Genomic DNA, 27,956 nt, shown 5'->3' on the forward strand with positions numbered 1-27,956 from the left:
CTTTAAAAATACATATAACAACATGCTTTAAAGATTTTCTATTAACACAAGGCAAATTCCATTTTTGTTTTGAAAATAGCGTGACCTCTACTGTTGTCACAATGTACTTTATGGTTAGTTTAGTCTGTAAGTACCGAAGGTTAGTCTGTATGTATCGAAGCTTAGTCTGTTAGTACCGAAGGTTAGTCTCTAACCTCTAAGTGAGTGTAAGGGCACGTGGGTAAGGTATAGTAAACTTTCGAACGGGAAATCGTTATTATTATTGCAAAATATGGAGCAAATAACAATAAAAGAGGAAATTGACGATAGTGTGAGAGAAACAGAGACTGGTGATAATACAGAACTTAAATACGAAGAAAAATTAAAATACACAAGCCTTATAGCTAAACCCATGGCCCCAAAAAAATTAACCAAAAAAATTTATAAGTGTATTAAAAAAGGTATTTTTATAAAACAGTTGAATAGTAAAACATTTTTGTGAAGCATGTATATTTATGATTTGTAATATAACAATTTCAGCTGCAAAGCATAAATCTTATCTTCGAAATGGTTTGAAGGATGTTCAGAAGCATCTTCGCAAAGGAGAACAAGGGTAAAAATAAATTTTTATTTATAACTGTAATTAGATTTTCTGATAATTTTAATGATCAAAAGACTTTTTATTTGAAAGTATTTGTGTATTTTTATTAGATTGGTAGTCTTTGCTGGAGACGTATTTCCAATAGAAATCATGTGTCACTTACCAATTGTATGCGAAGACAAAAATATCCCATACTGCTACACACCTTCGAGACAAGACATTGGTGCTGCTATGGGTGTGAAAAGAGGCAGTCTTATGGTACTTATTAAGGAACATGAAGAATATAAAGAACTTTATGATGAAATAAAAACTGCGATGGTAACATTATCAACGCCACTATAGATATATATTTAACCATTTGTATTTTTAATCACTTTGTAAATAGAAGAGATTCATATATCCTTAAGAGAGAGAAGAGTATTGTATCAGAGACTGTAATTTTTTATACAAATATCTTTCATTATTATGATGTAACCTATTTATTATATAGATGGCAAGTTTTTAACACAAATCACTGTATGATAAAAGAATCAAAAAAGAGATAGAAATAAAACTTTTCTAATTTAACCCCTTCCCGTGCCAGTTATTTCGACGAAACAGACCAGACTGATGCTCGTAAACAGAAACTAACATTCAGTCACGATCGTAACGGGCAAAGAAACAGTTCGCGAGCTCGTCTTGTTATGTTTACGTTTGGTCCAAGTATCTGGTCGCGAGTCAGGCTCGTGATATTCATGTTTGGGCCAAAATCTTCATTGCGACTCTGAGTCGCTACAGTACGGGAAGGGGTTAATGTAACATTTTTTAATTTGGAGATTAGACATTACATTTTTGTGCCTCAATGAAAAGGGTATATAATTGTTTGAAATACAGTTCTAAAAAATCTCAATTTTAGTTAAAAATTAAATTTATTTGTCGCCTGTGCATTTTTGAAAATAGAATATTAAAATTTAGCTTAAGATAAAAATCATATTTCTCGAAGCGGTATGGATATATATGTATATACAGCTATACTTTTATCTTAGACGAGTAAAATGAAATCTGCCATAGATGTCATTATTTCGATTAACGCTCATCAAGATATCCGAAAATCAATATGGATTGTCAACTGAGACCTTCGAATAATCGCTTTACTTCTTTAGTTTCTCTGTGATCCTCAAAATATCATTTAACGTAATATTTAAAGGTAATTACAAAACTTGATGTTTGTCAAAGTTCGATAGCATTATCCATTTGCCGTTCATCATATATTTGTTAAATCCTGACATGTTCAAATATTGAGTGTTTAAATTTGAAAATATGTTTATGAATATAAAGATTGAAAATAACTCATTAATCGTAAGATATAATCAAAGCAATAGAAAAGTTAAATATGCGAAATAGTTACAAATGTGAAACGTAAATCGTGCTGGGGCGAATTAATTTTAATATAGAAATATTAATAATTAGTCATAAGATTTGACTTGTATGTTTTGAAAAAATTTATACGTTTGACGTTCATTAATACAGAACGTTATAATATGAAATGTTCAAAATTACTTTATGATTTCTTAATCGATATCTAGGCTTAAATTCTTAATCCGACCAAATACTGACGATTCCGACGAATCGATTACAGTAATGCTTTGTTAATTGGCCTGATACATATATTTTAACTATGTACTATATAGAGACACTCCACGGTGTCATTTCTAAGAATTGGTGGAGATAGCTATAGCCAGTTAACCAGACACTACTGTAAGATTCAAAACAGAGGTCGCAATCACAATAATCTTCCTCGGCGTAGGATCGAAGGCTTTGCGAGCGTGGTAAGTTGAAAATTAAAAATAAGAAAAACGAAACGAATATGTAAATACTTTGAGAAATTGAGAAATTTTTACTTTGAAGGAAATGATAATAGAAAATAATCCTTGTTTATCAACGTAAATTAAGTTTACGTTAAACTGTACATTTACAATTGTCACATTTAGAGTTTTAAATGCCCGCAAATGCCTTGTACGCATGGAAAAACATTTAATAGAAATTTAAGGTGAATTCTAGCTAAAATGCATTTGAAAATTATAATTTCCTGATCCCCTATCGCTCTACATGTAACTGTATTCCTTATTCCTACGATTACTGATTTCAGTACAAAATATACACTTAGGAGCGACGAAGGATAACATTGACATTAAAATTGACATAGCGTACAAATGGGACGCTATTCTCACCCTCGCCTCGCCGGAACAGATATATTATCTTTGCGTGTACATTGTTTCCGTTAATTTCTCTCAGATCAGGCAGTAATACATCTTGTGACTGTATATATGTTTAATTTTACTTCTTCCTCAACTTCTTTCAAATATCTAGATTGAAATTGTTTAATTCGAATAACCAGTCAAAGAACCCTCATTGTCACGCGTGGTTACATAAATGTTTATTTAGATACAGTACTGTCTTGTTAATTGGCTGGAATTCTGCCTTATTAACTGGTCATTGCTATCCCCACCATTCCTTGGAAGTTTCTTCTAGGAGCGAAATTCTAATTTTTTAATAAACGGCCAGTTAACAAGATAGTACCGTATATGATATACATACATAATGTAAAATTACAATTCTCCGTCTATATTTTGTTTCTCCCTTTTTGTTCCTTCCCATTCGCTCACTCATTCGAACATACTTTCATTGCACGATGATGTATGAAAAAATCGATTGAACGATGATCACGGCAAAGGATGATCTAACAAGTATTAAATTATTTGTGATATCGACCGCTAATAATACAAGTTGCTTCATATCTAAACGAGGATTTATATACGTGATTGATGACCCACTTTGACGATACATAATTACGTTTCTTCGGCGTACGAGAATCAATTTGTGCCTTACAAAGTACAAGTCGCTAAGAAAATATATAATATACGCGAGGACTCACTCTTACACAGAGATACATTCGAACGGACCATCGCTCTATACCTTACGAATGTTACGATATACGTAATTATAATCGTTACGAATTAATTATCAATTCATCCCCATTTTCTCTCGTTATTTATCCTATTAAATTATTCTTACCAATGTGATCGTAATTTATAATTCTAGCAGTAACCCATTACCGTGATCGATATGTCGCAGTTTTTTTATTGGACGATCCAACTTTATGTCGATTGAACTGCATGCACCCCCATTACTTAATAGTAATCGACGATTGACGAGAATAGCTATTTCATTTAGCCGTAAATCGTTACAAAATAGTACAAATACGAGAGGACTTCTCGCACTCGAAGAAACCGTAATCTCGTCGAACGGAAACTCAAGAGATGAAGCGTCGTCGGATGCTGTACAAACAATGTAAAAATCCGCATCGATTTATTATTAATAGTTACTTATTCCTTATAGAACTATGTGTATCCCTTAGTATAGTCACGCTCTACTATGGACTAAAGCTATTGCTCGTTTTCTTCAGTCTAACACGCATCGATAAAATTACGACGAATCTTAATCGTCTCTTGAAAATTTCATTTTTTTCCTTCAGTGGCTCGATTTAAAAAATTTTCCAGCCCTTTTCCTCTTGCCCTTCTTTTTTTGTAGAATTAAATTGTAATTTGAGGCGGAGGGAAGCTGGAAATTACAATAATTATCGAAGTAAATACTGTTCAAGATTTCCCAGTATTTAGACGCACAACGATTCGGTAGAAAATGCAATTCGGTTTTCTATGCGTCCTGAAATTTACCATGAAATTAATGTAGAAATTTTGGTTTAGGAATATACAGAAATCATGAACAATATTAACTAGAGAAATATGAAAAAATCTCAAGGGTGTTAAGAACCACCGAAGTAACTCTTGTATAAAAATCACTTGTTACGTGATTAAAGTAGATGAGCAATCTGAAACATTCACGTTCTCCATAGAAAAACGTGCCGTGCTCATTGACGGACAATTGGATGCAAGACATTCTTCAACTTATATCGTGATTTATCTTTTTCACTGTAATTCATATTTACGGATACGATCAAAAAGACGTTAAAACATGTCCCAGGTGATCGACATCACCCTATTTTAGGGTCGCTGTGGCAGCAACGACGAGTCGTCAACAAAAGGCACCATCTTGTTTTATTTGCTTATAAACGACGGACGCCCGTGTGAAATTCTAAAAGAATCGACAGCATAGAATTTGTTTTAAATACACTTCTTAAATGACAATACGAATGTTGGATTCATTTCCGTTGAAGTTGTACAAAAGATACGATCGCACCAATTCATATATCGTTTTTTTCTCAGACTGGACACTTTTTTCCAAGACAAAGAAAAACAGGAAGAAGAACCAAGAAATTCATTCTCATTACGTACGGCTGGTAAAGGACTGGATGACTTATATCCGGATTTTTTCATAGGCATCTTCGAGTGTGCATAAATCGTGTTTAACGTTCCTTAAGTATAAATCTGTAGCAGTATCAAAATAGTAAAAATGGTGCATATGAAGACCATGAGCACGGGTAGGACCAGAATGAATCGGACTGAGCGGCGTAAGCCGCTAGGCTCTTGTCATACAACCTGTTCACCTGACTCTATAGAGTCGAATAGGGGTCGTTCAGCTTGCGGATCGTTGTTCGCCGACGATGCTGTACCTCCACCACCGTTCGAACTTTCTCTCCTGGTTTTGCTCGTACCAGAGAAGCATAAGCAACCGGACTGATTGCGATTTCTCTTCAACGTCGGCTTATTTTCGCGGTCACGTTCCGCCAAACATTTTTGGTAGTAATCGTAGTCTTTTAAATACCTGTTGAGTAAATGATTAATTAATTTTTATTTTTATTAGATTAGCAATTTCGTTTTGTCACAGATACGACTATGTATGACTAAACTTTAATAGATGCACAGGAAAAAATATATATTAATTTGATCAATATGTGTTCATAACTCATCCAGAACGATTGTAATTGAAATAAAATTGCTGTGCAACTAAAGTTCTTTTTAGTCTTAAAATTCTGCGCTTCGAAGAGTTAAATAATTAAACGCTAATTTTAGATTCTATATGTAAAATACGGACCATACTGGAGGCCATCGATGCTCGTTCAAATATTCCTGGTTCTCCGGATGCAGAAGGCGTACGCTTCGCGGAGACATTTTGCACAACTTGTTGTAATTGACGCACAAGTGGTTCATACACCAGTCAGCTAGTTGATCGGCATTATGCAACTGCGACATGCAAGTTGACGAGTAAGCTATCAGAAGATGTTAGATTCATCGATCATGTACAGGTCATTGAAGAAACAGCTGACCTTGCACGGTTCCAGCAGTCTCAGACAGTTCTCCACGGCCTCGTTTCCCTCGTTCTGAGACAATCTCCCGAGATCTTCGATCACTCTGCTCTCGACCAAGTTCACCAGTCGTTGCAAACAAAGACGATTTGCCAATTCTAAGAGGTTCAAGCACCTGGCAGAGGAAATTGCTGGCACTTCATCCGTATAGAGATAGCAGAGTAGTTTGTGGAACGTGTACTCGCGTACACCGGGAAACACTATCTGTTCATCGAATGTTATTGTAATTTTATTGTGATAAAATATTTTTGAAAAAGCTTCAGGAGACTGATATTTACCACTTTTGCGCTACTTTCGCGGAAATCTCCGGAGAACATGGCCTTCATTACATCACATCGGGCAGTGAGTATCGCTTTGTGGGCTGGAACACTTCCATCGTCTAGTTCAAATATCACATCAGCGAAGAGTCCTAAAAGAAATCATATTTTGTCATCGAAAATGAGAAAAAATTATTTTAAATTAATTTTTAATATTATTAGACTGCAGATGTTTTGCTTATTATATTTCATTAATACGGTACCTTGTTCTAGACAAATGTCTTCCAAACGTTGCCTCACCACTTGCTTATACCTATTATTAAGATCATTATTAAATTGATCTCTTGTTTGTAAAGTCCCAAGCACCATCAATAATTGCGGAAGCTCCAAGAATTCCGCCGCTTGTCTAATCTCCTATATGTGAAACAAAGAGGAATGAATCGATATTCCTATGTAATAGAAAAATAAGCATGAAATGAGAGTTTTAGAATCCATTTTTACATTGTCAGCTGAAAAAAAGTTGATAATGTTTTTCATGCACCTGTGACCGATGAAACCTCAATTGTTTAATGATCCTCGTATTTAAAAATATGTATTTTCAAATCCTTTGCATAAATTATGCATAATACTTTATGAGTCATTGGATACTACTGTATAGAAATTATATTTTCCTTACTTAATGTCTTTATCAAGGCTTTTTTTAGAAAAGAAACATGCTAAAATGATGATAAATGTGACAGTGACCTAACAAATTGACTTTAGGAATCGGTGAATCGATATTTTCCATTTAGCTAAATATCTCTACGTTGTGCGTGCGTGTAATATGTGTTCGTGTGGATATGTATGCTTGTGTCAGCAAACGTATTTCACATTGTACTAACCAGTAGAAGCCCGATAGGAGCTGTCTGAAAGAATAGAGCCGCGTTAGTTCCCGCATACCGAACTCGTGTTTAAACTTTAAACTTACTATTTGCATAAAGTATTCCTTCGACAAAAAAATACATTTACTCTACGGTTTAACTCCGATCCAAAATAATATAACCTACTACTGGGTATACAAATATTACATAATTACTCTATTTACATAATTTTCTGGAATTCCTAGTATCGACCTAATTTCCTAAAAAATATTAACCAGTTGCTTCGAAAGCTGTTCAGATAGGTTTACCTTTAGTACATTTATATCATAAGAAATACACGCATAAGATTTATTTATCAATTACTATATATATTAAGTTATTTTTTTAATGCAATAATGGCATCGAAAGGAAAATGGATGTATAAAAGCTATTATATCAACTAAAAAAAGAATGTTAGATGGCCCACGGGTGTACCTGCCCGCACAGGTAATTGTACCGACGCAACGTACTTGTAGATCGTGATACCGTTTATCCAAGCTGCCCATGTAAATGAATTGCAAGCACTGCTGCATCGCCTGGGGTGTAATTAGTTTAGACAGCGTCACCACGGTCGTTGGTTGCTGCATTCCATTTGTATTTTCAGTCTATAATTTAATTGAACAGAAAAAGGAAACTAATTAGGATCTTATTATTATGTAACTCGAATAAACAAATTCTTATTAATTTATTTACTTTGGTTTTCATATTTATAGAGACTTACCAAGCATACACGGATGTTCTGGAAGGCAGGATGATTAAGTTCTCTAGTAGCTCCAGGTGGTTTCTTTTGGTTGTCCACCGTGGGCAGTACTTGGAAGCTTGAACGTCGCTTCAGTTGTTCCCAAACTCTACAATATGATTTTCACAATTTGGTTAATTGTGTATAACGTCATTGCAATACCATATAAGAGGCTTGGAAATTTATAAAATTTAGGAAATTATTCAAGATAAGTTATCAACTATCGAGTATCACTATGCGATATTATATGATAGGTATTAATAATCCTTTTTTGAGTGAATAATATATGGAATAATACTTGCTATGTTTTTAAAAGTTATTATTAAAATACAAATATAAAGCTAACAATCTGTTTTTAAATATTAGAATGAATAATAGACAATTAAAAATTTCCAGACAATAATGTATATTATAATTTGAACAGATTTGTTCAATGAACTCACTTTGCAGGTTTTGATTGATCGATACGAATGAGGCATTCGGTGTCATCGTTGAAGTCACCGACCGTTGCTTCGCCGAATGTACTCACCTTAATACAATTTTTTTTAGAAATGTTTGCAAGTAAAATATAAACAATAATTTAAAAAATAAGAGGATAATAAGAAACAGAGAATACCATGCTAGATTCGCTAGAGCTTCGAGGTGTTTGTTCCTGAACGAGTTCCATAGAGAAAAGTCGATGGAACGCGGGCGATGCTGCGGCTAAAAGACACCTGTGAGCGGAAAACGTGCAGTTTCCGGCTATCAAAGTCACGTCAGTGTGAACTGGTTTTGTCCACAACGTTTTCATGTTTTCTTCGTAAGTGCTTGTCGCCAGACACACTTCCGGTGGTACAGGTTTTGGTGGACAAAACGGTGCCTGAAATATAATATGCTCTATTAATTTAAATAAATTAAATTATCTTCTGTTAAATTAATCTTTTTCCAAACTGGTTTTTTTAATAAACATGTGAATTTTCTAGGAAAGCTTACCTGAAGAAGAGGCCTTTGCACCCTCTTCAAGTTCGTCATCCAAAATCGTTGTTGGCGACGCGCGATTAAGGCAGCGCGTATCGAATTCTCGAAGACTTCGTTAACACCGTAATATGTAAAGACGCTAGTCTCATAATAGCAAACACCAAGCTCACGTGCAACAGCTCGAGCTTGATCAGGCATTACCAGATCGCTCTTCCTCGTGGCTCTGAAAATCAATTTATCAAAATATTAAATTAATACATTGTAAATTTATAATAGATTTATAAATTTATAATGATATACAAGTACTAATAATAATATTCAAATAGCTTAATTTTTATACAATATTATACAAATTAATACAATCTGAAGCTAAAAGGATGTTACTCGTAAAGTTATCTTTATATAATAGGATTCTGCAAAACGATCGTAAAAAAGATACTGAAAGTCACGATGAACTTTGAAAATCCCTTGGGAGTCTCCAATATGTCAAGGCTCGGAATCCTGTTCTATATCGCGTGGCACATCGAAATAAAATATTCTCCGCTATACCGTCAAGCAATATAGGTGCAAAAATTCAGTATAAATGCGGTATTTCATCGATTAAATATCCTAACGTGAGTAACTTCTCCACCTGCGAATTTACAATTCTGTTAAAACTGGTATACATATTCATATATAGCTACTACTCTACTTAGGTCACAGAAAGATGTCAATCCTATATTAGCTTAACCATATAAACCAGTGTTTCCCAACTTACAGTTTTCCTTCGTGTTTACGTATAAAAAGGCATTTTTAATAAAATAAAAAATACACTAAAAGCATATTTTCCAGAATATTGTTCCAAAGTGACTGGAGCCTCTCAGAAGCCTTCTATCAGGAATCTATTGACTCTACGATCCGTCACGCTTAAAATTTTTTAGTGGCTAAAATTTTTTAGTCATTTTCTCAAGTTTTTAATAATGTGATTAATTTAAAATTAATACTATAGATATCAATAGTAATTTTTTTCAATTACTTTTGACAAGAACATCGTAGAAATTTCCTACAATAAGATATTACAAATTTTCTTTTAAATTTCTCAACTTTATGGAAGCTATAGTGATCCTAAACTTTTGGTCAGTAGTATAATATTAGCATACCAAAAGATGGTTACTCAAGATCTCAAAATGTGCCTTTTCGTACCCGTCGGTAATCTGGCTATCGATAAACCATGCAGGATCCCTTAAGGACCCCTCTTACTCAAGAACGTCGATCGTTGCATTTTACTATGCTAAGAATTGAACAGAACTCGTTGGCTGCGGTGGTCTGCGTTGATAATATCCTCGAGATGGCGGAGAAAGGATAGTTTCTATTTGATAAGAGGCGCAAAGGAGTCGACCGATCGGTAAAGAGTCTACGAGGCATTCGCGGAATCAATACTTTGACATACTTCGTCAAAGAGGCTGTCGTTGCATTTAAACGAGCTCCAATATAGGGTGAAGAAGTTGATTCAGGAAAGGGTGTGTTGCTTCTAAATGTGGAAAAGAGGAGACTGACTATATGTAGTTGAAGGAACAATATCGTACCTCACGAACGGACTGCGGTCGCGGAAATAGCTCAGATACGTCTCATCTCGGTACATGTAACGTAGATCGTTCTTGCAGCCCACTAACAGTACCGGAGTCTGTGGGCAGAATCGTCGTATTTCCGGATACCACATCGCCTTGCAGTTCCGTAGAGATACGGGATTTGTTATAGAGAAACATAGTAGCACAACGTCCGATCTAATTTTAAACATACGTAGAGATTAATTGTTTGATCTTTGAAAAGTTAAATATACTAATCGTGTATTCTTGTATTAAAATTATGAAGTTTCAGGAGATTTATGGTTGATCAGTACTGGCCTCTAAGTGGTTCGCGTAGAAATAATAAAAAGGAGAGAAGAATAATTACAGCGTGTAAATGATAGACCACGTATAAAAAATTGATATCAAAATATATGAAATTATTTTCTTAGAGGAATAAGAGGTAAATTCTATACTAAATATGACGGCAAACGGGATAAGTGTTAAAATAATTTATATTAGTTTTTAGAGCTATCGTAAGATAAAGCTAAAATTGTAAGTGGCAACTTTACTACGATCGAAGAAGATACAAGAATATTCTGTTTGTGCGTTAAATGGTACGCTAAACACAGTGGAAATTTATGAGAAGATTTATTTGACGATTATCTTACCTGCCGTACGCGAAACGTCGATCCTTCTCGTGGTCGCCAAACGTGTCCCAAAGTCGCAGGGAAACATTCACGTTATCGACTACTTCCCAGGAACGTTCTAGGACCTAGAAAATGGACGCAAGTTGAAGTCTTTTATCTTAGTTACATTTTTACATTTAACGACTGATCTACAGTGTGCGGGAAACAAAATATGAGACTTTGAGATAAATTCGTCAAACAGTCCATTGAGCAAAGACCAAAGACGCAATAACGTTCCTCAAAAGCGATCAGACGAAACTGGCCAAACCAGAAATCTACGCAGAGATCACGATGAAAGTGAAAATACAGTACAGGTATTTGAACGCCTCTTAAGTGACCTGAGGGTAAGCACCGATGTAAACATTTCGTCCCAACTTAAGAATTTTCAACTTCGACATTTACTGCTCGTTAAACGCTACATCGCGTGCGAAGCGTTTTGCGTTGTCTTTTTAAAATTAAAACAATGATTACTACTAACAAATTGGAGGCCACGATTCACAAATTCTACCAAACCCAATCTACATGGAAGATAGAAATTACAACCAACGAACGATATCGCATCTAATCTCTACTAAAGTTAGACACTACGACTCAGCGAAGAACATCGAACGCTACTCCATGAACTCACGTCCTTGTAGATTCTATACTGGTCGATGGCCCAGACGGTGGGCACGTGAGTCGTCAAGAGTTGCGACAGCGACACGTGTTTGTTGCAGGCTCTCGCACAGATCAGCCTGGTCTTTCCAACTGCCGTATCGCCGACGACCACGCACTTGACCAGTTCCTGATGCGGCTGCTCATTGTCCATCACCGACAATCTCCCCTGTTCATCCAATATGCCCTCCTCTCACGTGCCAGGTCGTCCGAAATCGCGATTTCCTCCGTTGCTACCGTTTCGTCAGTCGAATGGCACAATGTCCACATTCGATCTTCACCGTGAAAGATGACGCCGCGTTGATCCTGGCGGTCTGTTCCCCTTAACGATGCTGAAACTGAAATCGTAAAGGAAAATCGTAACCATACGACTGGTCAATGGATCCACGCACGCGGTGTCCTTGGAAGAATTCTAGAAATGATCTAATCGTTGCTTGGAAATTGCAAGGAAAAGAATGGTGCAGGCATGAGGGGAAAGGTGCGAGGTTTCACGTGAGAATAAACTTGGTACCGGTTACGTCGCGTGTCAGACTGAATTCTACTTGTAATGCACCGCGCGCTTTCAGTGCGTTTGATCTTTCATTCGACGCGGGTTCTCTGTGATCAGATTCTTCTTTTAGTCAGTTAAAAATTGTACCATAGCTTCTAAGAAAAAGATGTTCCTTCGACAAAACACAAGCTAAGGATCTGTAATACTCGAACGACGAAGCTCAACATTTTGAACAGTTCGATACACGATATGTTTCTTGATCGAAAGTTAAAAAGACGCTGATAACGATGCAGACAACGGTGCAGACACGATGTCGATCGGTCACGTAGGCGTAGGTATTTTAAGCTTACGTGCAACGTTCAGACGTCCAGGCACCGTAAATATACATGTATACGCAGAATGCCTATTGATTTGACCCCGTAAGCGGCTTCTCTATATTTAGTATCGAACGTTCGTAACTTCAACCTCAACCCCGCCTATCACCTTAACCCTGAACCAAGCCATGGACACTAACTAGGAATTCTCACGTTCATACGAGCTTCAACAACAGGATGACACCGTCGTTGATCGTGTCAGCCTCTTTTAAACGAACTTCGAAGTTTCGTTTTATCTGGTTTGCACCGAATTTCACCAAAACTTACCAGAGTATGTATTTATATCGGAGCACCAAAGTCAAATATTTTCTAAGCAATGCGTGACGTTTATTTCGGATATGTGGATATCAATTTGAACGTCGAAATCGTTAGATTTGTTAATTCACGAGATCGTTGAGTCAATCGAGTGTTGGTTTCCTTCGTTACGTTTGAGAAGGTGTTCTTTCTGATATCAATGTTGAATCAAGGATTTTCTTCTTTCGTGCTATCAATCATTCTTTCGAAATAAACGCTTTTTATACATATATTCGATCGAATAGAAAATCAGATTGAAATCAGACATAAAAAGTGCATCAAAAAAGTAGAGAAACTGCGTTTACCAGTGAAACAATTACTATCGCATGACAGGTGAGACAATCGCATGACGCGAGAAACAACTTTATCCCATCCTTGACTAGACTATAAAATCGTATTTCAAGCGGACACGTCGATAATCGGTGCTAGGTGACAGCGTCTATACGTGTATGCAGAACAATCAGAATGAGTCACAACGTGAAAGTCGAAACTGTGGCCCGCTCGATACATTGGCCCGTGCCGAGCGCCTCTTCCTTTCGTGATCCGACTCTGTGAATGAATTTACTCCGACAATAAGAATCTCATTTTACCCATCAAACGTCGCCGAGGAATCGATTGCTGAGAAGACAAAATATCTCTCACGTTCACACAGACGTAGGAAAATTCGCTACTTAATTTGCAAATTCATTTAAAATCTATTTTTAAGCTTTAATTGGGATATTAATATCGGTATGCTCTCGTTTCGATACAGAGCTAAAACGATTTTTTTTAGACAAATGCTGAACCTTTAAATTAATTTTCTTTTGCTCGTATCTCTACCTATTCTAATCGTTGAAGTGAACGACGTACATACGACGAGATTCTCAGAAACCAAATCAATCAACTCTACTTCTTCTAAGTTTCTAATTTCTTAATTATTTCTCGAAAAACTCAACCTTGTCCTATTAATTAAGTTAAGATAATGAAATACAAATCATATTGTGTAAAGGATTAAATGTGAATACCGAGGGGTTTGAGCGTTTCGAGAGAGCAGTTTGGCGGACTATTTCTCCGACAAGAAGTAATTTTGCTCGGCCATCGCACGCTAGCCAAGCCTTTGCAGTCAAGGAACTTTCCAAGAAATTTCTTTCACCGCGGGAGAGGAAAGAAGAAAAAAGAAAAGGAGATGAAGTTTGGAAGGGTCGGACGATCGATAATCGCGGAACGTTCGCGAATCGCATGATTACTTATACATCGACAATTAAACGTCGTTTCCTCTGTTGCAGCTCGTGAATTGTCGTCGACTTTTTACAAGGTCTTATCGATTTGCGATGCTTGACGTGGCACACGAAGATTTCCACTGTTTGTGGTGAATTACCGAGCGACCGGAAACGATCAACGATTCGTAGGGCGAAGAGGATACTCGATGCCGCTGCACTTGAACTTATCGCGCGATCGTTAACGCGACCTAGAAATAGGTGCATTGATTTTCACGTCGACTTATCCAGACATTCTAATTATTAATAGACTGCAAATATCCACGCATCTACGCGAAATATGAACGTGCAAGGATATACAAAATATGCAAATATTGATCGGATCGTTATAGCATTTCTGACATCAGTGAAATCTGTCGTCTCGTAAGATCACCATTGTAAATGAAAGTACATAGCATATTTAAAAAATCATCGTTTTTAACGTATATTTGTTGAACTTTTCAAAGGAAATAATATGAATTTTGTCAAGCTTCCAATTGATCGAACGTAGATTTCCTGATAATAAATTACACGATAATATTCTCGTCGAGAATTACTTGAATTTTTGTGTAACTTAGTTTGCATCGAGATGTGCGTTTTACGATTCCCCGAAGTACTAACTTCCTATTACTTTCAGTCTTCTATATTACTGATTAAAATTTGTTTACGAGTGTCATTAGTTCGCGAACGCTACTATTCTACTCGTTCTCGTTTCATCTCAGCAGGGTGAACGTTAATTTCGACGGTTCATTCACGACGAAGAGCACTTCGGGTATTACGCGACGGCTTTGAATGAAACTTCGCAACTAGGTCGAGACTCGGAAGGTATCAGAAAATGATTTCGTCCGAAAAGCATTTAAACTCTCGAATACCTTCGATACTTAGAGAAACTGACAATTCCCTTTCTAGACAGGTAGAGTAAATTGAAGATAGGGTTGTGTAGCCGTCATTGTTTCATAAAACGAAAGAAAAATTCGTGACAAATCTTTCAACACGTCTTTCATTCTTCCTCGATAAAAAACGAACCTAAAACTTGATTTATTATGAATTACAATTCTAGGGAATTGATATCTCTTTGTCTTCTTTACTCTCATTTTTCTTTTAAAAATATAAATTTTATTTGATTAATTAAACTTAAGTAAACCTATTAATTCGTTTAAGTAACGAAAGCTTAGCATATTTAGATTTAACTAATTGGTATTTAAATAAGTTCGTTAAAAAATTGATGTATATCTTTATATCCGTCTGAATGATTTGTAGCCTACAAATTTATTTATAGTCTATCTTCAACTTCCTCTTAAGAAGTTCAATTTCCATTCAGTATTCATCTACAGAAACGTCTATTTCTTCAAACTAGACTCTACAAATTTTTCTTTCGTGAGTATCGTATTGACTTTAACCCACGATTACAATAACTATGCTAATTTTCGTCTTATTCGAGCGATTTTATCGAGACCCGGTCGATGAAATGCCTAAACGTAAACGCCAAGGTGACATGGACACGTATTGCGTGTGGAAGATCCGTTGACGCATTGCAGAAGAACAAAATTATCGGGAGAGGTCAGCAAAACGACCGAGAAAAAGGTAGAACAGTGCATAAAAAAGGAATGTTAAAAAGATAAAAAAGAAAGACAAAAATGGTGGCGCATTTGAACCGACGGAGAACAGCATTCGTCCCTGCTCGGCCGGTAAATCAATTTCGTCGAAGGACGATCTAAGAGTGCGAGAATTGCGGCGGGGTCAACGAGCCACGCAGCGGCCACATTAATTAAGTAAACGCTGCTCCTATTGCCGACCTCTTTCAGCGGCTAATCGCTTTCGACGCTCGTGCGATTATGTTCACTACGAATATCCAGAAATTCATTTCTGACGCCGTTTGTTTTTTATATTTCATAAATTGGATGATAGTTGGTTAATAATTCAGAGCTTTTGTGTCATCGGTTTTCCAGGATAACGAAAGTAAACCTTCCTAAAAACGTAAAAACGTGAATTTGCATAAGTATCTGTAGTCTAGTAGTATTGAATGTCTATATTAAATACTATTTAGAAAATACGATTGTTCTAATTTTTTGCTAAACATTCTTAATGTTTATTAAAGAACGATGTTTATCAATTCTTACTTCCCCGTTTTTCTTTCTGTTGCCGCTATTGCCCATACCTCTGCAGGCTTCAAAGATATACAACGTAATAGATATTATTTAATTCTTATTTGTTGGTTTTATACCAACAGGAAATTGAATTGTATGCATACATTCATGCGTGCATAGTATACGTATCAAATGTAAACTGAAATAAGTATATGTAAATAAATCTTACATCCAAACATATTTATTTGCCTATTAATAAAATATAATCAATCACGAAATGTCAAGGAATAATAGAAATCTTATGCTCACATAAGATTAAAAAAAAAGAATCATGGAAGAAAATTAATTGTTGAATTTAAAAACAATTAATCAAAAGAGATTAAAGTGGTAATAGTAACACAGATACTATTTTTCTACATCAATCATTTTATTCCAATTGAAAGTATTGTTAAAATTTCACATTTCTTTCGGCATGGAACGTGTTAACCGGAAGTCACTAACTATAAGTATTCCCATCAGCTGTTGACGAACAGTGTGGGGCCTGTGTTACAATTTACTTTCAGAATATCGTCATTCTTGCAATTTTTATATATTAAAAGATGAAATTAGATAATCATATAGAGAGCATATAATATAACGAGGAAAAATTCATATGTGATCACTTGGAGCAGTATTACGCCAGGGACACGGGCTGCACGGCTGCACGGCTGCACGCAGTGTGGTCTCTTACATAAGTTAGAACAGAGGTTAGAAAGAGAAGCATAGAGAATACGTTCGACCGATATGAATAGTTGACACGATGTTTTCACTTGACACCGGTTTTCGTTAGAAAACGAAGCTCTGTCTGCGTAAGTAATCCTTTAAAAATTTTCATAAACGATCAAATAGATAGTTAACTATTAACGATCAATGGTGCGTTCATTAAACCAATGAGGATTGAACAATTAAACGTCATCGCGATATACAAATTTAAAATTGTATCACTTACCAAGTTAGAAGATGGTTGATTTATTTGACAAACGATTCTCAAATCTGGCAGTGTTCTTTTTTATCTTTAGGTCTTCGGAAGTACACTCACTACCAATTCAACATGAAGAAATCGAGAACGATGTTTTGTCAACGATCACCAATTCAATTAATACGAAGATTAACGCTGGTTCCCTTAAACACGTTGAAACGCGAAAACACGCGAAAATATTGAAACGCGAGGAAAGTTAACAGGCTGAACCATCTACGTCCGCAACGTATACGTATATTGACAGCTACGTAGACGAAACGAGTCTCATAAATGCACGAAATCACGTCTACTCGCACGCACTGTGATACTCAGATCGGATAGTGTCTTCGTTGATAGAAGACGAATCCATAAACTCGCGTTTCACAAACGTACAGCGAGATTCTGCGAGACGAAATGAAACAACTAGCTGAACGAAATGACAAAAGTGAGGTTACGTAGGTCCAGACTCGATGACACGAGTTATCGAGACGCAGTCTGATAGTCGATGACTTGTACAACAGATTTCTCTCCTTTCTTCTTGTTCCTACCGTCTCTCGGATCGTGACAATGGACTAGAAGCTGCAGCGGCACGCTGCACACCCAGGACGCACCACGCAAGTTCCAGCTGACGTCCTGGCGAATCGAAGAAGTGGGGAGGGAACGGAGCAGTCAAGTGTGGTGGACAGCCCTCATGGACTTAGATCGGCCCTCGCGGCTCAAAGGTTCGTTACGCTTATCGCTTCTCTCGATATTGCCAATTCATCCGATAGTAACAGTTTGTGACAACAACAATTCTTTTTTATATTTGATATCTTGGAACTTTGTCGGACATCTTTCAATTTTTTAGGAGAAGCATAAGTGGAAAAGCAGGATTAGGGATTATTTGGTTATGTTTTGCAACCCTTTGACTATCATTGGTACCTGTACGTGATAGAAGTCAATGCTTATAGAAGGTTAAAGATAATCACTCGCTAGATATTAATAATACACCTATAAATGCCTGTACTGTACTCCAACTGTTCTTTTTTTCCTAACAAACGAATATATTCCTATATTACTGATTTTATTTTTGGTATATGCAGAATGTAAAATGTGAAATATTAAAACAAAAGATATTGTGAATTCGTACACAGTGATTACTACCGCATTGAGCACCTCTCGTCTTCAAACACGTCGGATCAAAAGGTTACTTGAAAAATCAAGAAAATGAATGAACTTAAATTACTCAAAATAAATGAAACCAAATGGAAAAACTATACACAGCTGTTCAATGACAGTTTCTTCTATGGATCGAAAGCGCGGTCGCGAAACTAGACCATGTTAAACCGCCTAGATATGCGTCCCGTCGTCCCGACAATGCACGTGTACTCGTTCAGAGGTACACAAGCAGCTCGATTGTCGACAGCGAACTCGTTGTACCTCCAAGCTTCGAACGCCGCGAATCAGCAGGAGGAAGAGGGAATCACCAACGCCACAGGAAGGGAGAATCACCGAGACAGGAAAGGAGGAGAATGTAAGCTTCGGCAAGAGTTGGAACAAGAGAAAACGATCAGCAGTCAGCCAACCGCGTGAGACTGAATGAACTCGTCTCTGACCCCGACATGCCCTGCCTCGTTCCCGAGCGACGACAACCCCAGTCTACCACCTCTTCGCCTCTTCCTCCATTTCGCAATGCCTGTTTTATCGCGAGAGATTTTTCATGTTTACCGTTGATTATGGTCAGAGCTTAATTATTCTAACTATTAAGAAAGTTTGAATTTGATGGAGATTTAGAATTTAATATTTGGAATTTGCTTTGATCCATTTTATCCAATTTGAAATCCAACATTGCTTTTAGAATACTTAGAATACTCAAAATTTTCTGATCATTTTATTCCTCTTTTTAAATTGCAAGTATTCTTGCCTTCTAAGTGATCCAGCCTTTCTTCAAAGAAATTATTCTCAAATAATTTAGTTTCACAACATGACGTTCTGCACGATTATTTTTCTGTTGCAAATTAACCGCATCGCCCAATATTTCTTTCATCTTTCTTTTTACCAGCCTAATTGTACCAAGTAGGATTTCTTAGGAAAATCATATCATAGAATCTAGAGCTTTTATATCGACGAGTCAGTAGTTTTGATGCGGATTAGAGAGATGGAGGAGCGTTTGTCTTTGATCATCGAAATCGCAGGACTTCGATAAAGGGATATCGCAAAAGGGATATAGTCGGTGGATTACGCAAAACAGAAGTCGAGACGGGGAAATAAAGCGCGTCGAGACGGCGACACCTCGTCCACGCGCATGCCAGCCTCGCTCGTGACGTCAGAGAGCGAAAAATCAATCCACCCTGTACAGTGCGGCAGGACAGGGACGTTGTATATCTGGCCGCCATGGTCACCGTCATTGAATTAGCCGAATTAATTGTAGTTCGCCTAATCGATCGCCCTTGGGCTAATTTGCAATTTTAGAATTCTGTCGATCGTTGATATCTTGGAATGTGACGAATGTTTTGCTTTCTTGAAATGAGTTTTCAGGGAGAAAGAAGTAGAGGTGTAGATAGCTATAGATTGAAATTTTTTAGAGCCTCAGAGATGGAGGTAGAGGATATTAATATACGAAATGTGGCTGGGATTGCTTGAACTGAAAAATGGAAAGAAAGAGGCGGGAGACCTAGTTGTTACGCGGCTCGACTTGGCAAGAAGTCCCACAAGGAAGTTGTATAAAAGATTGGAGTAGTATTCTAGTTTGAGTTTGTAAACTCATTTATGGAAGTACTGAGATGAAATTGGAATCTAAGAAGAGTTTAGGAGAAGTATGAATACATAATATACTCAATAATGAATGAAGATGACTATGATTGAATGTACATAAATGTAGAATATTGTAATATCAAAGTTACTATAGATATTTAAAATTTCAATATAAGAATTGAACATGCTACATTTTAATGATTACGATGTTCCAACTACTTTGAAATACTTGAACATTTTTCTACTATACTATGAAATTGAAATTAATCAATAATTTCGTCTTGTTCAAATAATTTCTTTTAATTTTAAGAATAAACAGATCCAGATTAAAAAGATAATAAGATGCTATAGGTAGAGCTTGCACGTCGTGAAACGTTTCGTTACGCAATCCATTCAAACAGCACCATTTAATCGATTAATTAATTGTCCGTTCCACCTCGTTAAGATCACGTATGCTGGTGTAATTGAAATAATGCTTATGCAATGCAAGACGTTACTTCGGAAGATAGGGACGCCGATCGTTTTCCCATAATGCACAAATGAATCCCAGGTTGCGCGATATACAAGTTAACAAACGCTGGAAAACGTATTTCAACGAGTTTTATTAATTGCAGAATACTTTATTCTGATCCAATCGCGATGCACCTTCCCACAGTAATCGAATCGACATACTGACGTCGGATATCTCAACGACCAATGACTCAGAGGTAACGCGTTTTATATCTTTTTGTTCTATTCTAGGATATTTAAAAAAATATAAATCAGCAATTCTATGGTTAAGCAAATATATAAATTCACAAATGTGACAACTGTCTAATTGGATCTAAAAAAAATCAAAGGTAGATTTTCAGCGTAAAGTTTTTCGAAAATTTTCAATAATAGTTCTTAGAGAGTTTTGAAAGCTAAAATATATACATATATATTATATGATATCTTTTTGTATTTTTCAAAAAGACATTTTTTTGTTTTTTAATTTCTCTGCGCCTTATAGATTTCCTATCCTCTCTATATTCTAAATTACTCACCTGTTATCCACGTTTCCGACTAGTTCCTACTGTCGATCTCGGGAAAGCAAACTGTTTTATGCGTTCCTGGCAAACGAAGCTGCACCTTCACATGATAATTAATAAAGACTGTTTTTCTTTCGCGCCGTAGATGGTGTGTTCGCGAGACCTGACGCGATCGTGTCTCAGCTACGAGCAAACAATCCGTAAGATTGCAACCGAAAGGGATTTCTGCATTGATGTTGTCCCGTGCCTCGGCTTGGACCACCATTAGCTCATCAAGTCCGTTAAACGGACACGAAAGAAGGCAGAGACGCCGAACGAGGCGGACTTAAGTGTCTGGAGCTGTTCGTGCAATTGTTAAGTAACAATTTAAACCGTGTATAGACTGATGAGCACAACGACTTGGTGCACGCTGCAACGCATTAATATCTGACTGCCGTCGTGTCAGATCACTAGAGCATTCATCTTGCAATTTAATTTAGAATTTGTTAAGATAATTGGAGTTATTGGTATATTAATTGATCATTTGTCCCTATAATTAAATTATTAGATGCCATTGTTAGATAATAGGTATTGGAATATTAATTAATTATTTACTGACAATCGATTGTGTAGAATAATTTTTGGCATATATGGAAACAGAAAATTTGAAACTTGTGTCAGTAGTACCTTAGCTTTTCTACAATTTTATTGCAAACGATATTGAGTAGTCTGATGTGCATCAACCAGTTGCGTTTCACTTAGCAATCTGTGTTCTGCATTGGGCTATCATCCAATATCTTTGCAACAATGTTATTGCTATTCATAATAATACGTGCTACGGCAGTAATTGGCAATTCCAAAAAGAATTCCATATAATTTGATTTCTACTATAGAATTTTTATCTCTTTTGTAATTCTGTTTAAATATGTTTGTTGAATTCCAAAGTTCAGTGCATTTTTTAGATAGTACAATATACCTCTGAAAGAAATTCCATATAAAATATTTATGTAAAAAAATAGTTTATTGTTAATATTGAGTAAACGTTACAAAATAGCAGAACAGTATATTTTTGATGCATTAATGATAAAATTATTCGATTAATCATCTCAAACATTATTTCAAACGTTATTTCTATAAGATAAGCAATATCAATTTCTACTGAAACAAAAATATACCAACTGGAACATGTTCCAAAGTTTGGAAGGGTCCTGTGGCGCTATCTGAGTTAGAACTTTCGAAGCGTTCTCACCAAGTCTAGTTTAAAAATCGAACAAGTTCCAAACTGTTCGTTTAGACGTAAAACATAGTCTTTGTTATAAAAAACAACCTTAAATACAATACAATATTAGATTGAAAATAAGGTACAAACGAGAAAATAATCATAGAGAAAGTTAATTTTTGATTCGAGAGATCTTAATCAATATTTAATTGTCTGAAAGAACCCTGTAATCCATCCAGTTCTGCCAGAAGTCTTGATTTAGATTCTGGAACTCTGGCTTTTTCGTTTGTTCGGCTAAGCTTTTCTTCTCGCAAAAACCAATCTCTGTTTTTCTCAATTTTCTTTTTCCACGCGTCTGAAAAAAGAGAGAAGGAACCACTTTTAGAAAAATTACTAAATTATAAAATTGAGATTACTAAAAATTTAAAATTTGTATAGAGATTTGTTTATTCTATAAATATCCCAACGAATATTTTATTTCAAATTCCTACTTTAAATACCTCTACGTATTGTCTGCATTTTGTACATTTTTACTTGTCTAAATTTCCGTGAACACCTGCGATCTAATCATAACAAATTTCCAAGAAATTTGTAAAAAGTGAAGATCTTTCACGAACCATTTAATTCATCCAGAGTGCCTGCTTTCCCACCCCACTCGTTTGGAAGTATATCCTTGTCCATGTAAGGGTACAATTCCTCACCACCACCGGTATGAATGCAAAACTTAAAAACGAAGAATGCATTCGTATTATAATATAAAATAATATCGTGATCTATGAAAATCAAAGCAATTTTTAGCGATCATTTACTTTCTGTACAAGTCGATCCTTTAATAGAGGGTAAAATATATTTAGAATACTTTCAATGAAAGCAGGCGCGTGAAGGAAGTGGACTCTATGCAGTCTTAATGGCATGCTATCTTGCACTGCCAACATCGACTTCCGGACGATGCTCTGCGTTGGACTGCACTTCGTAAAATGAATCATGCTGAATCCCTAATCGAAAATTTAAAGACTTAAATAAATCAAAAGATAAAAAGAAAACTAAACAATGAAATATCGTATAATACAATTTTCATGAAATGATTTTTTATTTATAAAATAGAATACTGTATAATGTTAATTTGATGAGATAATACCTCGAGATCGATAACCATAATGTTTGATAGACAACGTTCTTCCATTAAACGAGTATCCAGAACCATAAGAATCCTCCTGGAGATAGCTTGGATAGAAAACCTCTCTGTACTAGTGTCTTTTAATCGCAAGATAGTTACGCGGTGTCCTTCGTCGGTTAATGATGGTAAGACGAAATAATTGCTAATGGTAAATTGGTAAAATATTGAGTTAATCTTGGGGGAAGTTAGAAAAAATTAAATTCCAAATCAAATAATTGAATTAGTTACATTGCTTCGCAGCATTCTTGAATTTCTCGCGCAAACGGATCTCGAACCGCGAAAAATTCTGGAATCGCTGTACGTACGCTGAAATATCTCTCCAAAATCATCTTGCATCGCTCTATGCTATTTTTGCAACCAAATAGGAATCTTTCAAGCCTCGCATCGTCTGTGATCAAGCAATTTTCAAATTAAAATTTAGATCTTTAAATCTTCAGTCTTTAAATCTAAATAATTTGTGATCTTTAGAGAGATTTATAATCACGGACGAAGGAAATGCCTTTTCAATAACATTTTTCTCAAAATGACATCTTTCCTTGCTTCATTTAAAGTATACAAATAAAATCAGACCCATATGATTAGGTAGATGAGGTTGTTTCGACAGCCACTCGCGTATGGCAGCCACATCGCGTTTCTTCACTTCCGGATCCGTTGGAACCGCCTCGTTTATCCGTTTCTGTTGTTCTACAGTCGGTGGTAGCAACGTCATCGCGTGCTACAATAAAACAAATTCATTTTCATTCGCCTCAAACAGAAATCTCGAATCTTGACTATGTTATCGTAAATCGCGTTAAAACTTGACTAAGTCCGAATTCCATGGAACGTTATCTGTTTTCACTTGTGCACGCAATTTTCACGCGGAGGAAACGGTTTATCTCGGGAACAACACATTAACAATCGATATTGACATTCGTCACGCTCTTTCGACTAGTATATTTGCGCATAAAGTGCAGAACTCATTGTGGCCCCTTCGATCCTACACGAAATTTAAGCTCTGTTTCTGTCCTCGAAACATTAAATCTCGTTAGATTATGTAAAATTATTATATTCGACAGAGTCCTTGACTAACTAATACGGCATTTAATAAGCTTTCAATTATAAAGACTTGCTAAATTATAGTGGGACTGAGAATCCTTGATTTCACTCAAGACCTGGGCCCGGACTTGGACTTTCAATTAGCATGATTATGTCGTAAACATCAGAAATGAATATCCATGACTGTTTTTGCCAGTTTAAAAGCATGTCGTTCTTAACTGCACAGCATAGTTCCAAGAATATTTTCAAGTACTTTATTTTTGTTCTTACTTTGCCTCTAGTGATTCTAACGTTTTCTAATATTTCCAATGTACCGAACACTTAAATATAATAGCAAATACTTAACACTTTGAATATACTCGATATCTTGAACGAAGTATCGTTGAATCGAGAAATAATAATCACAAATAACGCGAAATGCATGTTCATAAATTTTTTAAACTTTCTAGAATTCTAGCAAAAAGGGAGAGAGAGAATATTTGTTTTATGTAATGTCAGTGTCTTCTCATACTTTGGACACCGAAACTTCTAATGCATGGTCAAATTAAGAAACGTGAACCTTGAAAAAAAGGAAACGAAACACATTTCAGAAGAATTTCCTTAACTTTCCATTTTTATCTTGATCTCTATCCAATCGTTTTTTCTAAATCATCCAAATCAAAGAAGCATTTACAAGACTTTTGAAATTTTAATTACCTTTATCTTCAGCTGAATATTTTTATCAATTAATTTTAATGTTTCCTAGTGTCGCGAACATGACGAAGAAGGAGGAAATTGCACGCGATTTCTGATCTTGTCGATTAAAGAAACCATCGAATCGCGAAGGTGAAACGATCGTCCGGAGGAACACCTGACAACGCGAGAAAAAGAAAAAAGAAATTCGACGTGATCGGAATTAGACATTGCCGGTGAATTGCATCATTATCGAATCTTGGGTGTAGCCAATTTTTTCTTTTCGTAACTCGATCGGAGAAAGCTGCCACGAAATCGAGTGCCATGTCGTCGAAGATCGCTCGAACGTGAGCAAAATTAGTTAGATCGACGTAAAAATTGGAAAAGTCGTAAATCAGTGGAAGAGAAAGTGTGATCGAAGTAAACAACGAAAAGAAGGCAATTGTAGGTGCATTCTCGATCGACGAATTCGATTCTTCCACATCATCTTATTCGTTCCTTCTTCCATTTGGTTACAATTCGACAGCGAATGTTTACTTTTTAAAAAAATCTCATGTTCGCCCATATTTCATATTTTTCACATCTTTATCTCGTAGGAAACTTTTTATTCGTTCGTATTTCAGCTTTTTCATATTTTTATCTTTATCTGTATTTTTAGGAGAACGAAAATAACGAGATATCCGTGAGCAATGCTTCGGATATTTTACTTATTTTTGCATACCTGCATACGCCTTCCATATTATCGCATCTTTGACTTTTCTTCCATAAATTGATAAACATACACGGATAATTACGATTATTGAAAAAAAAAACTGCTGTTCTTCTCGGCTAAAATTTTATTTATGTTTATTCATCTTTGTTTTTCTTCTCCTATCCTCGCTCATACTCGCTTCTTTCGTTATTGGTATTTTAAAGAAGACTTCAATAGAATATGTTTCTTAGCTCTTTGAATTCATTTCACACAAAAATCTCTAATTCTGTTACTTTCAACCGATAATTCCATTTTAAATACTAGAGGAGGTAACAGAGGATTCAAAAGAATAGTTTTACATTCGTGACCACGGATCCTTCGGAACCAATCGACTTTAACCAAATCAGTAAAAATGTATCGAGTAAGACGAATCGATATTTCTTTGCAAAAGGATATTTCTGGTTAAACTCCCATTAGCTCGATTGGATAAGAGAACATTCGACCACGTATTTATGTGGTCGAGCGTTGGAAGCTGGTATGCATGGGAAGCGTACGAGTTTGCAGTTGAAAAGTGATTAAATCAAAGTTCTATTGATTCGATATTTCTTTTCTCGTGGTTCCTTGAACCTGATCGCTTATACTCGATAATTTAATGAGATAATAGATATTGTTCCCCATTAGACAAAGATAAAATTATATATCCCTTTCAGAATTAGTACCACACGTTCATCGATTCTAATTTTACTTCAATTTTAAATTACACATAGCTAAAATTGATTTTTACCTTTTTGTATTCTCCTAACGCGGGAAATAATTTCTTTTCGTAATTCACTCGCTTGTAATAGAAACTGCAATAGAAATCAAACCAATTTTTTCGGTGATAATAAAAGTACAAAGTTTAAAAACAAATTGGAAGTATTTTGACCTTGTAGTTTTACTTACCAAACTACTCTCCAAATGGAATAAATCGTTCCACAAATTATCACACCGAATTTTAGATAGCAAATGTCATAAGTGTTGTTTCAATACGAGATCCAAAATTTCCACTAAGCTATGTTCAACCTGTGGAAGTCGACAAGATACTGCGATATCTGTGTAGAGAAGAGCAATTTCTTTAGTCTGGCCCACGTGTTCCCCACCTTCGTAAAATACAGGAAGCGCAATCGGGCAACGTGGTTCACATGGAAAAGAAATTAGACGCTGAATTTTCTCTTTTTTCTTATCGTCTCGAGATTCACTGTGTATGCGAAACATTTGAAACGGAAACTATATAAACTAACCATTACGCGATCGGTTTTCGCGTCGTGAGTAACGAAAAAGAAAATTGTCTCACGGAGAGAAATTTTGAATTTTTTAAAGCTCTAGCTCCTCCCACATTTTTCTTTTTATCTTTGTTAACGTTACAATTTCTAAAAATTTATTCGCGAAATCTTGCTATAGTTAAGGAAATAATTATTTCCTATTTTCATTTAAGACTTCCTAAGTATTAGAAATAGTCTTCCAATCTTTTCCTGAAACTTTCTTGAAATTCATAAAAATTTGTTATATCGCACGATGACGAAAAGATCGTTTATTCTCGACGTTTGTGTACAAATTTCTTGAGAATATCGTAAAAATATACAATCGTAAAAATACAAACCACGATCGTTCGAACCATCGAGAGACAACATGTCAGTCGCCGGAAGTTTGCAGTGTTCGACGGCCCAAAAAATTGGAAATCTTACTAGCCTTTAAATGTCAACGAAAATGTAAAATCGTCGAAGTGAAAATATTGAGACATCTGGCGAAATGTTTGATGGTCTTTCTGTATGCGATACCATTTGCATGGCTTGCATCTGGTGCTGTCTATTCTCAAAGTGGTAAAAGTATCGCATTCTTACATTGATTTAACCTCGAATAAACATCGATTAATCGTATTACAGCTTCCCAAATTCTATCAGCCTCAAGGAAGTCGATTCTAGTGAACGCTGCAGTTGGAAAAATCCCAGTAAGACAGGAAAGATGTCACGACTTGTTCAGTGCTGTTTGAGCTTTACGGAATCTCTAATACGCTATAAATCTTGCAGAGGAAACAACTGTTTCAACGACGTTCAGAAGAATTATAAATATCGAGTATCCATAAATGAAGATCCGTCAGAAGATTTATAGCGTCGATAGGATTTGTTAAAATCCTTTATCGTTACGATAAAGTAAAAATAAAAATCTCGTTAAGATCAAATATTTATTCCAAATATATAAGATAGTTAATAGGAAATGTTTCAAATAATTTATAAATACCGTCCATATGCTCGTGATTATAACAGAATGTAAACTGATAATAATATATGAGAAATCTGCTAGAT

At 35.8% G+C, this 27,956-nt stretch overlaps 3 protein-coding genes and 1 long non-coding RNA gene across 12 annotated transcripts; 2 read left to right on the forward strand and 2 right to left on the reverse strand.

Annotated features, from left to right (window-relative positions):
• Positions 1-15: 15 nt before the first annotated feature.
• LOC126870667 (H/ACA ribonucleoprotein complex subunit 2-like protein) lies at positions 16-986 on the forward strand. Its single transcript, XM_050628588.1, has 3 exons — positions 16-440; positions 520-592; positions 691-986. The coding sequence occupies exons 1-3, from the start codon at positions 272-274 to the stop codon at positions 920-922; spliced, it is 474 nt and encodes a 157-aa protein (XP_050484545.1). The 5' UTR covers positions 16-271; the 3' UTR covers positions 923-986.
• LOC126870663 (rho-related BTB domain-containing protein 1) lies at positions 834-21,585 on the reverse strand. Of its 6 annotated transcripts, none has more exons than XM_050628577.1 (15): positions 20,857-21,585; positions 11,596-11,959; positions 10,950-11,053; positions 10,300-10,497; positions 8,750-8,957; positions 8,394-8,636; positions 8,221-8,306; positions 7,760-7,886; positions 7,509-7,643; positions 7,021-7,044; positions 6,403-6,553; positions 6,161-6,291; positions 5,844-6,086; positions 5,612-5,760; positions 834-5,341 (listed from the first exon to the last, which is right to left on the reverse strand). In XM_050628577.1, the coding sequence occupies exons 2-15, from the start codon at positions 11,773-11,775 to the stop codon at positions 5,107-5,109; spliced, it is 2,214 nt and encodes a 737-aa protein (XP_050484534.1). In that variant the 5' UTR covers positions 11,776-11,959; positions 20,857-21,585; the 3' UTR covers positions 834-5,106. The 6 variants fall into 6 exon arrangements, with proteins under 6 accessions (XP_050484534.1, XP_050484537.1, XP_050484536.1 ...); XM_050628580.1 differs by lacking the exon at positions 20,857-21,585 and adding an exon at positions 18,228-19,150; XM_050628579.1 differs by lacking the exon at positions 20,857-21,585 and adding an exon at positions 17,647-17,787.
• LOC126870669 (uncharacterized) lies at positions 11,966-18,152 on the forward strand. 3 transcript variants are annotated; one of them, XR_007691387.1, is made up of 4 exons: positions 11,966-12,756; positions 13,768-16,949; positions 17,160-17,820; positions 17,946-18,152. It is a non-coding gene; the product is annotated as an uncharacterized LOC126870669 (long non-coding RNA). The 3 variants fall into 3 exon arrangements; XR_007691389.1 differs by having other exon boundaries at positions 14,045-16,949; XR_007691388.1 differs by lacking the exon at positions 11,966-12,756 and having other exon boundaries at positions 13,817-13,959; positions 14,045-16,949.
• A 140-nt stretch (positions 21,586-21,725) lies between the features above and the next one.
• LOC126870665 (alpha-tocopherol transfer protein-like) lies at positions 21,726-27,705 on the reverse strand. Of its 2 annotated transcripts, XM_050628585.1 has the most exons (8): positions 26,557-27,705; positions 26,399-26,462; positions 23,787-23,931; positions 23,445-23,604; positions 23,178-23,358; positions 22,849-23,034; positions 22,657-22,762; positions 21,726-22,394 (listed from the first exon to the last, which is right to left on the reverse strand). In XM_050628585.1, exons 3-8 carry the CDS (start codon positions 23,923-23,925, stop codon positions 22,234-22,236), a joined length of 933 nt encoding a protein of 310 aa, XP_050484542.1. In that variant the 5' UTR covers positions 23,926-23,931; positions 26,399-26,462; positions 26,557-27,705; the 3' UTR covers positions 21,726-22,233. The 2 variants fall into 2 exon arrangements, with proteins under 2 accessions (XP_050484542.1, XP_050484543.1); XM_050628586.1 differs by lacking the exon at positions 26,399-26,462.
• Between the last annotated feature and the right edge of the window lie 251 nt (positions 27,706-27,956).

This window comes from Bombus huntii, chromosome 10 (genome assembly GCF_024542735.1).
Source record: "Bombus huntii isolate Logan2020A chromosome 10, iyBomHunt1.1, whole genome shotgun sequence".
In the NCBI taxonomy this organism is placed as follows: Eukaryota; Metazoa; Arthropoda; class Insecta; order Hymenoptera; family Apidae; genus Bombus; species Bombus huntii.

Bases quoted from the DNA above. Each gene is read 5' to 3' on its own strand.
- LOC126870667 (XM_050628588.1), top strand. From the start codon at position 272: ATGGAGCAAATAACAATAAAAGAGGAAATTGACGATAGTGTGAGAGAA. The intron at 441-519 runs GTATTTTTATAA...TAACAATTTCAG, and splicing joins TTATAAGTGTATTAAAAAAG to CTGCAAAGCATAAATCTTAT. The intron at 593-690 runs GTAAAAATAAAT...TATTTTTATTAG, and splicing joins CTTCGCAAAGGAGAACAAGG to ATTGGTAGTCTTTGCTGGAG.
- LOC126870663 (XM_050628577.1), bottom strand. From the start codon at position 11,775: ATGGACAATGAGCAGCCGCATCAGGAACTGGTCAAGTGCGTGGTCGTC. The intron at 7,887-8,220 runs GTGAGTTCATTG...ATCATATTGTAG, and splicing joins GATCAATCAAAACCTGCAAA to AGTTTGGGAACAACTGAAGC. The intron at 5,761-5,843 runs GTCAGCTGTTTC...TGCATGTCGCAG, and splicing joins GACTGCTGGAACCGTGCAAG to TTGCATAATGCCGATCAACT.
- LOC126870665 (XM_050628586.1), bottom strand. From the start codon at position 23,925: ATGACGTTGCTACCACCGACTGTAGAACAACAGAAACGGATAAACGAG. The intron at 23,605-23,786 runs GTCTGATTTTAT...GCTTGATCACAG, and splicing joins TCATCTACCTAATCATATGG to ACGATGCGAGGCTTGAAAGA. The intron at 23,035-23,177 runs GTATTATCTCAT...ATTTTCGATTAG, and splicing joins TTATGGTTATCGATCTCGAG to GGATTCAGCATGATTCATTT.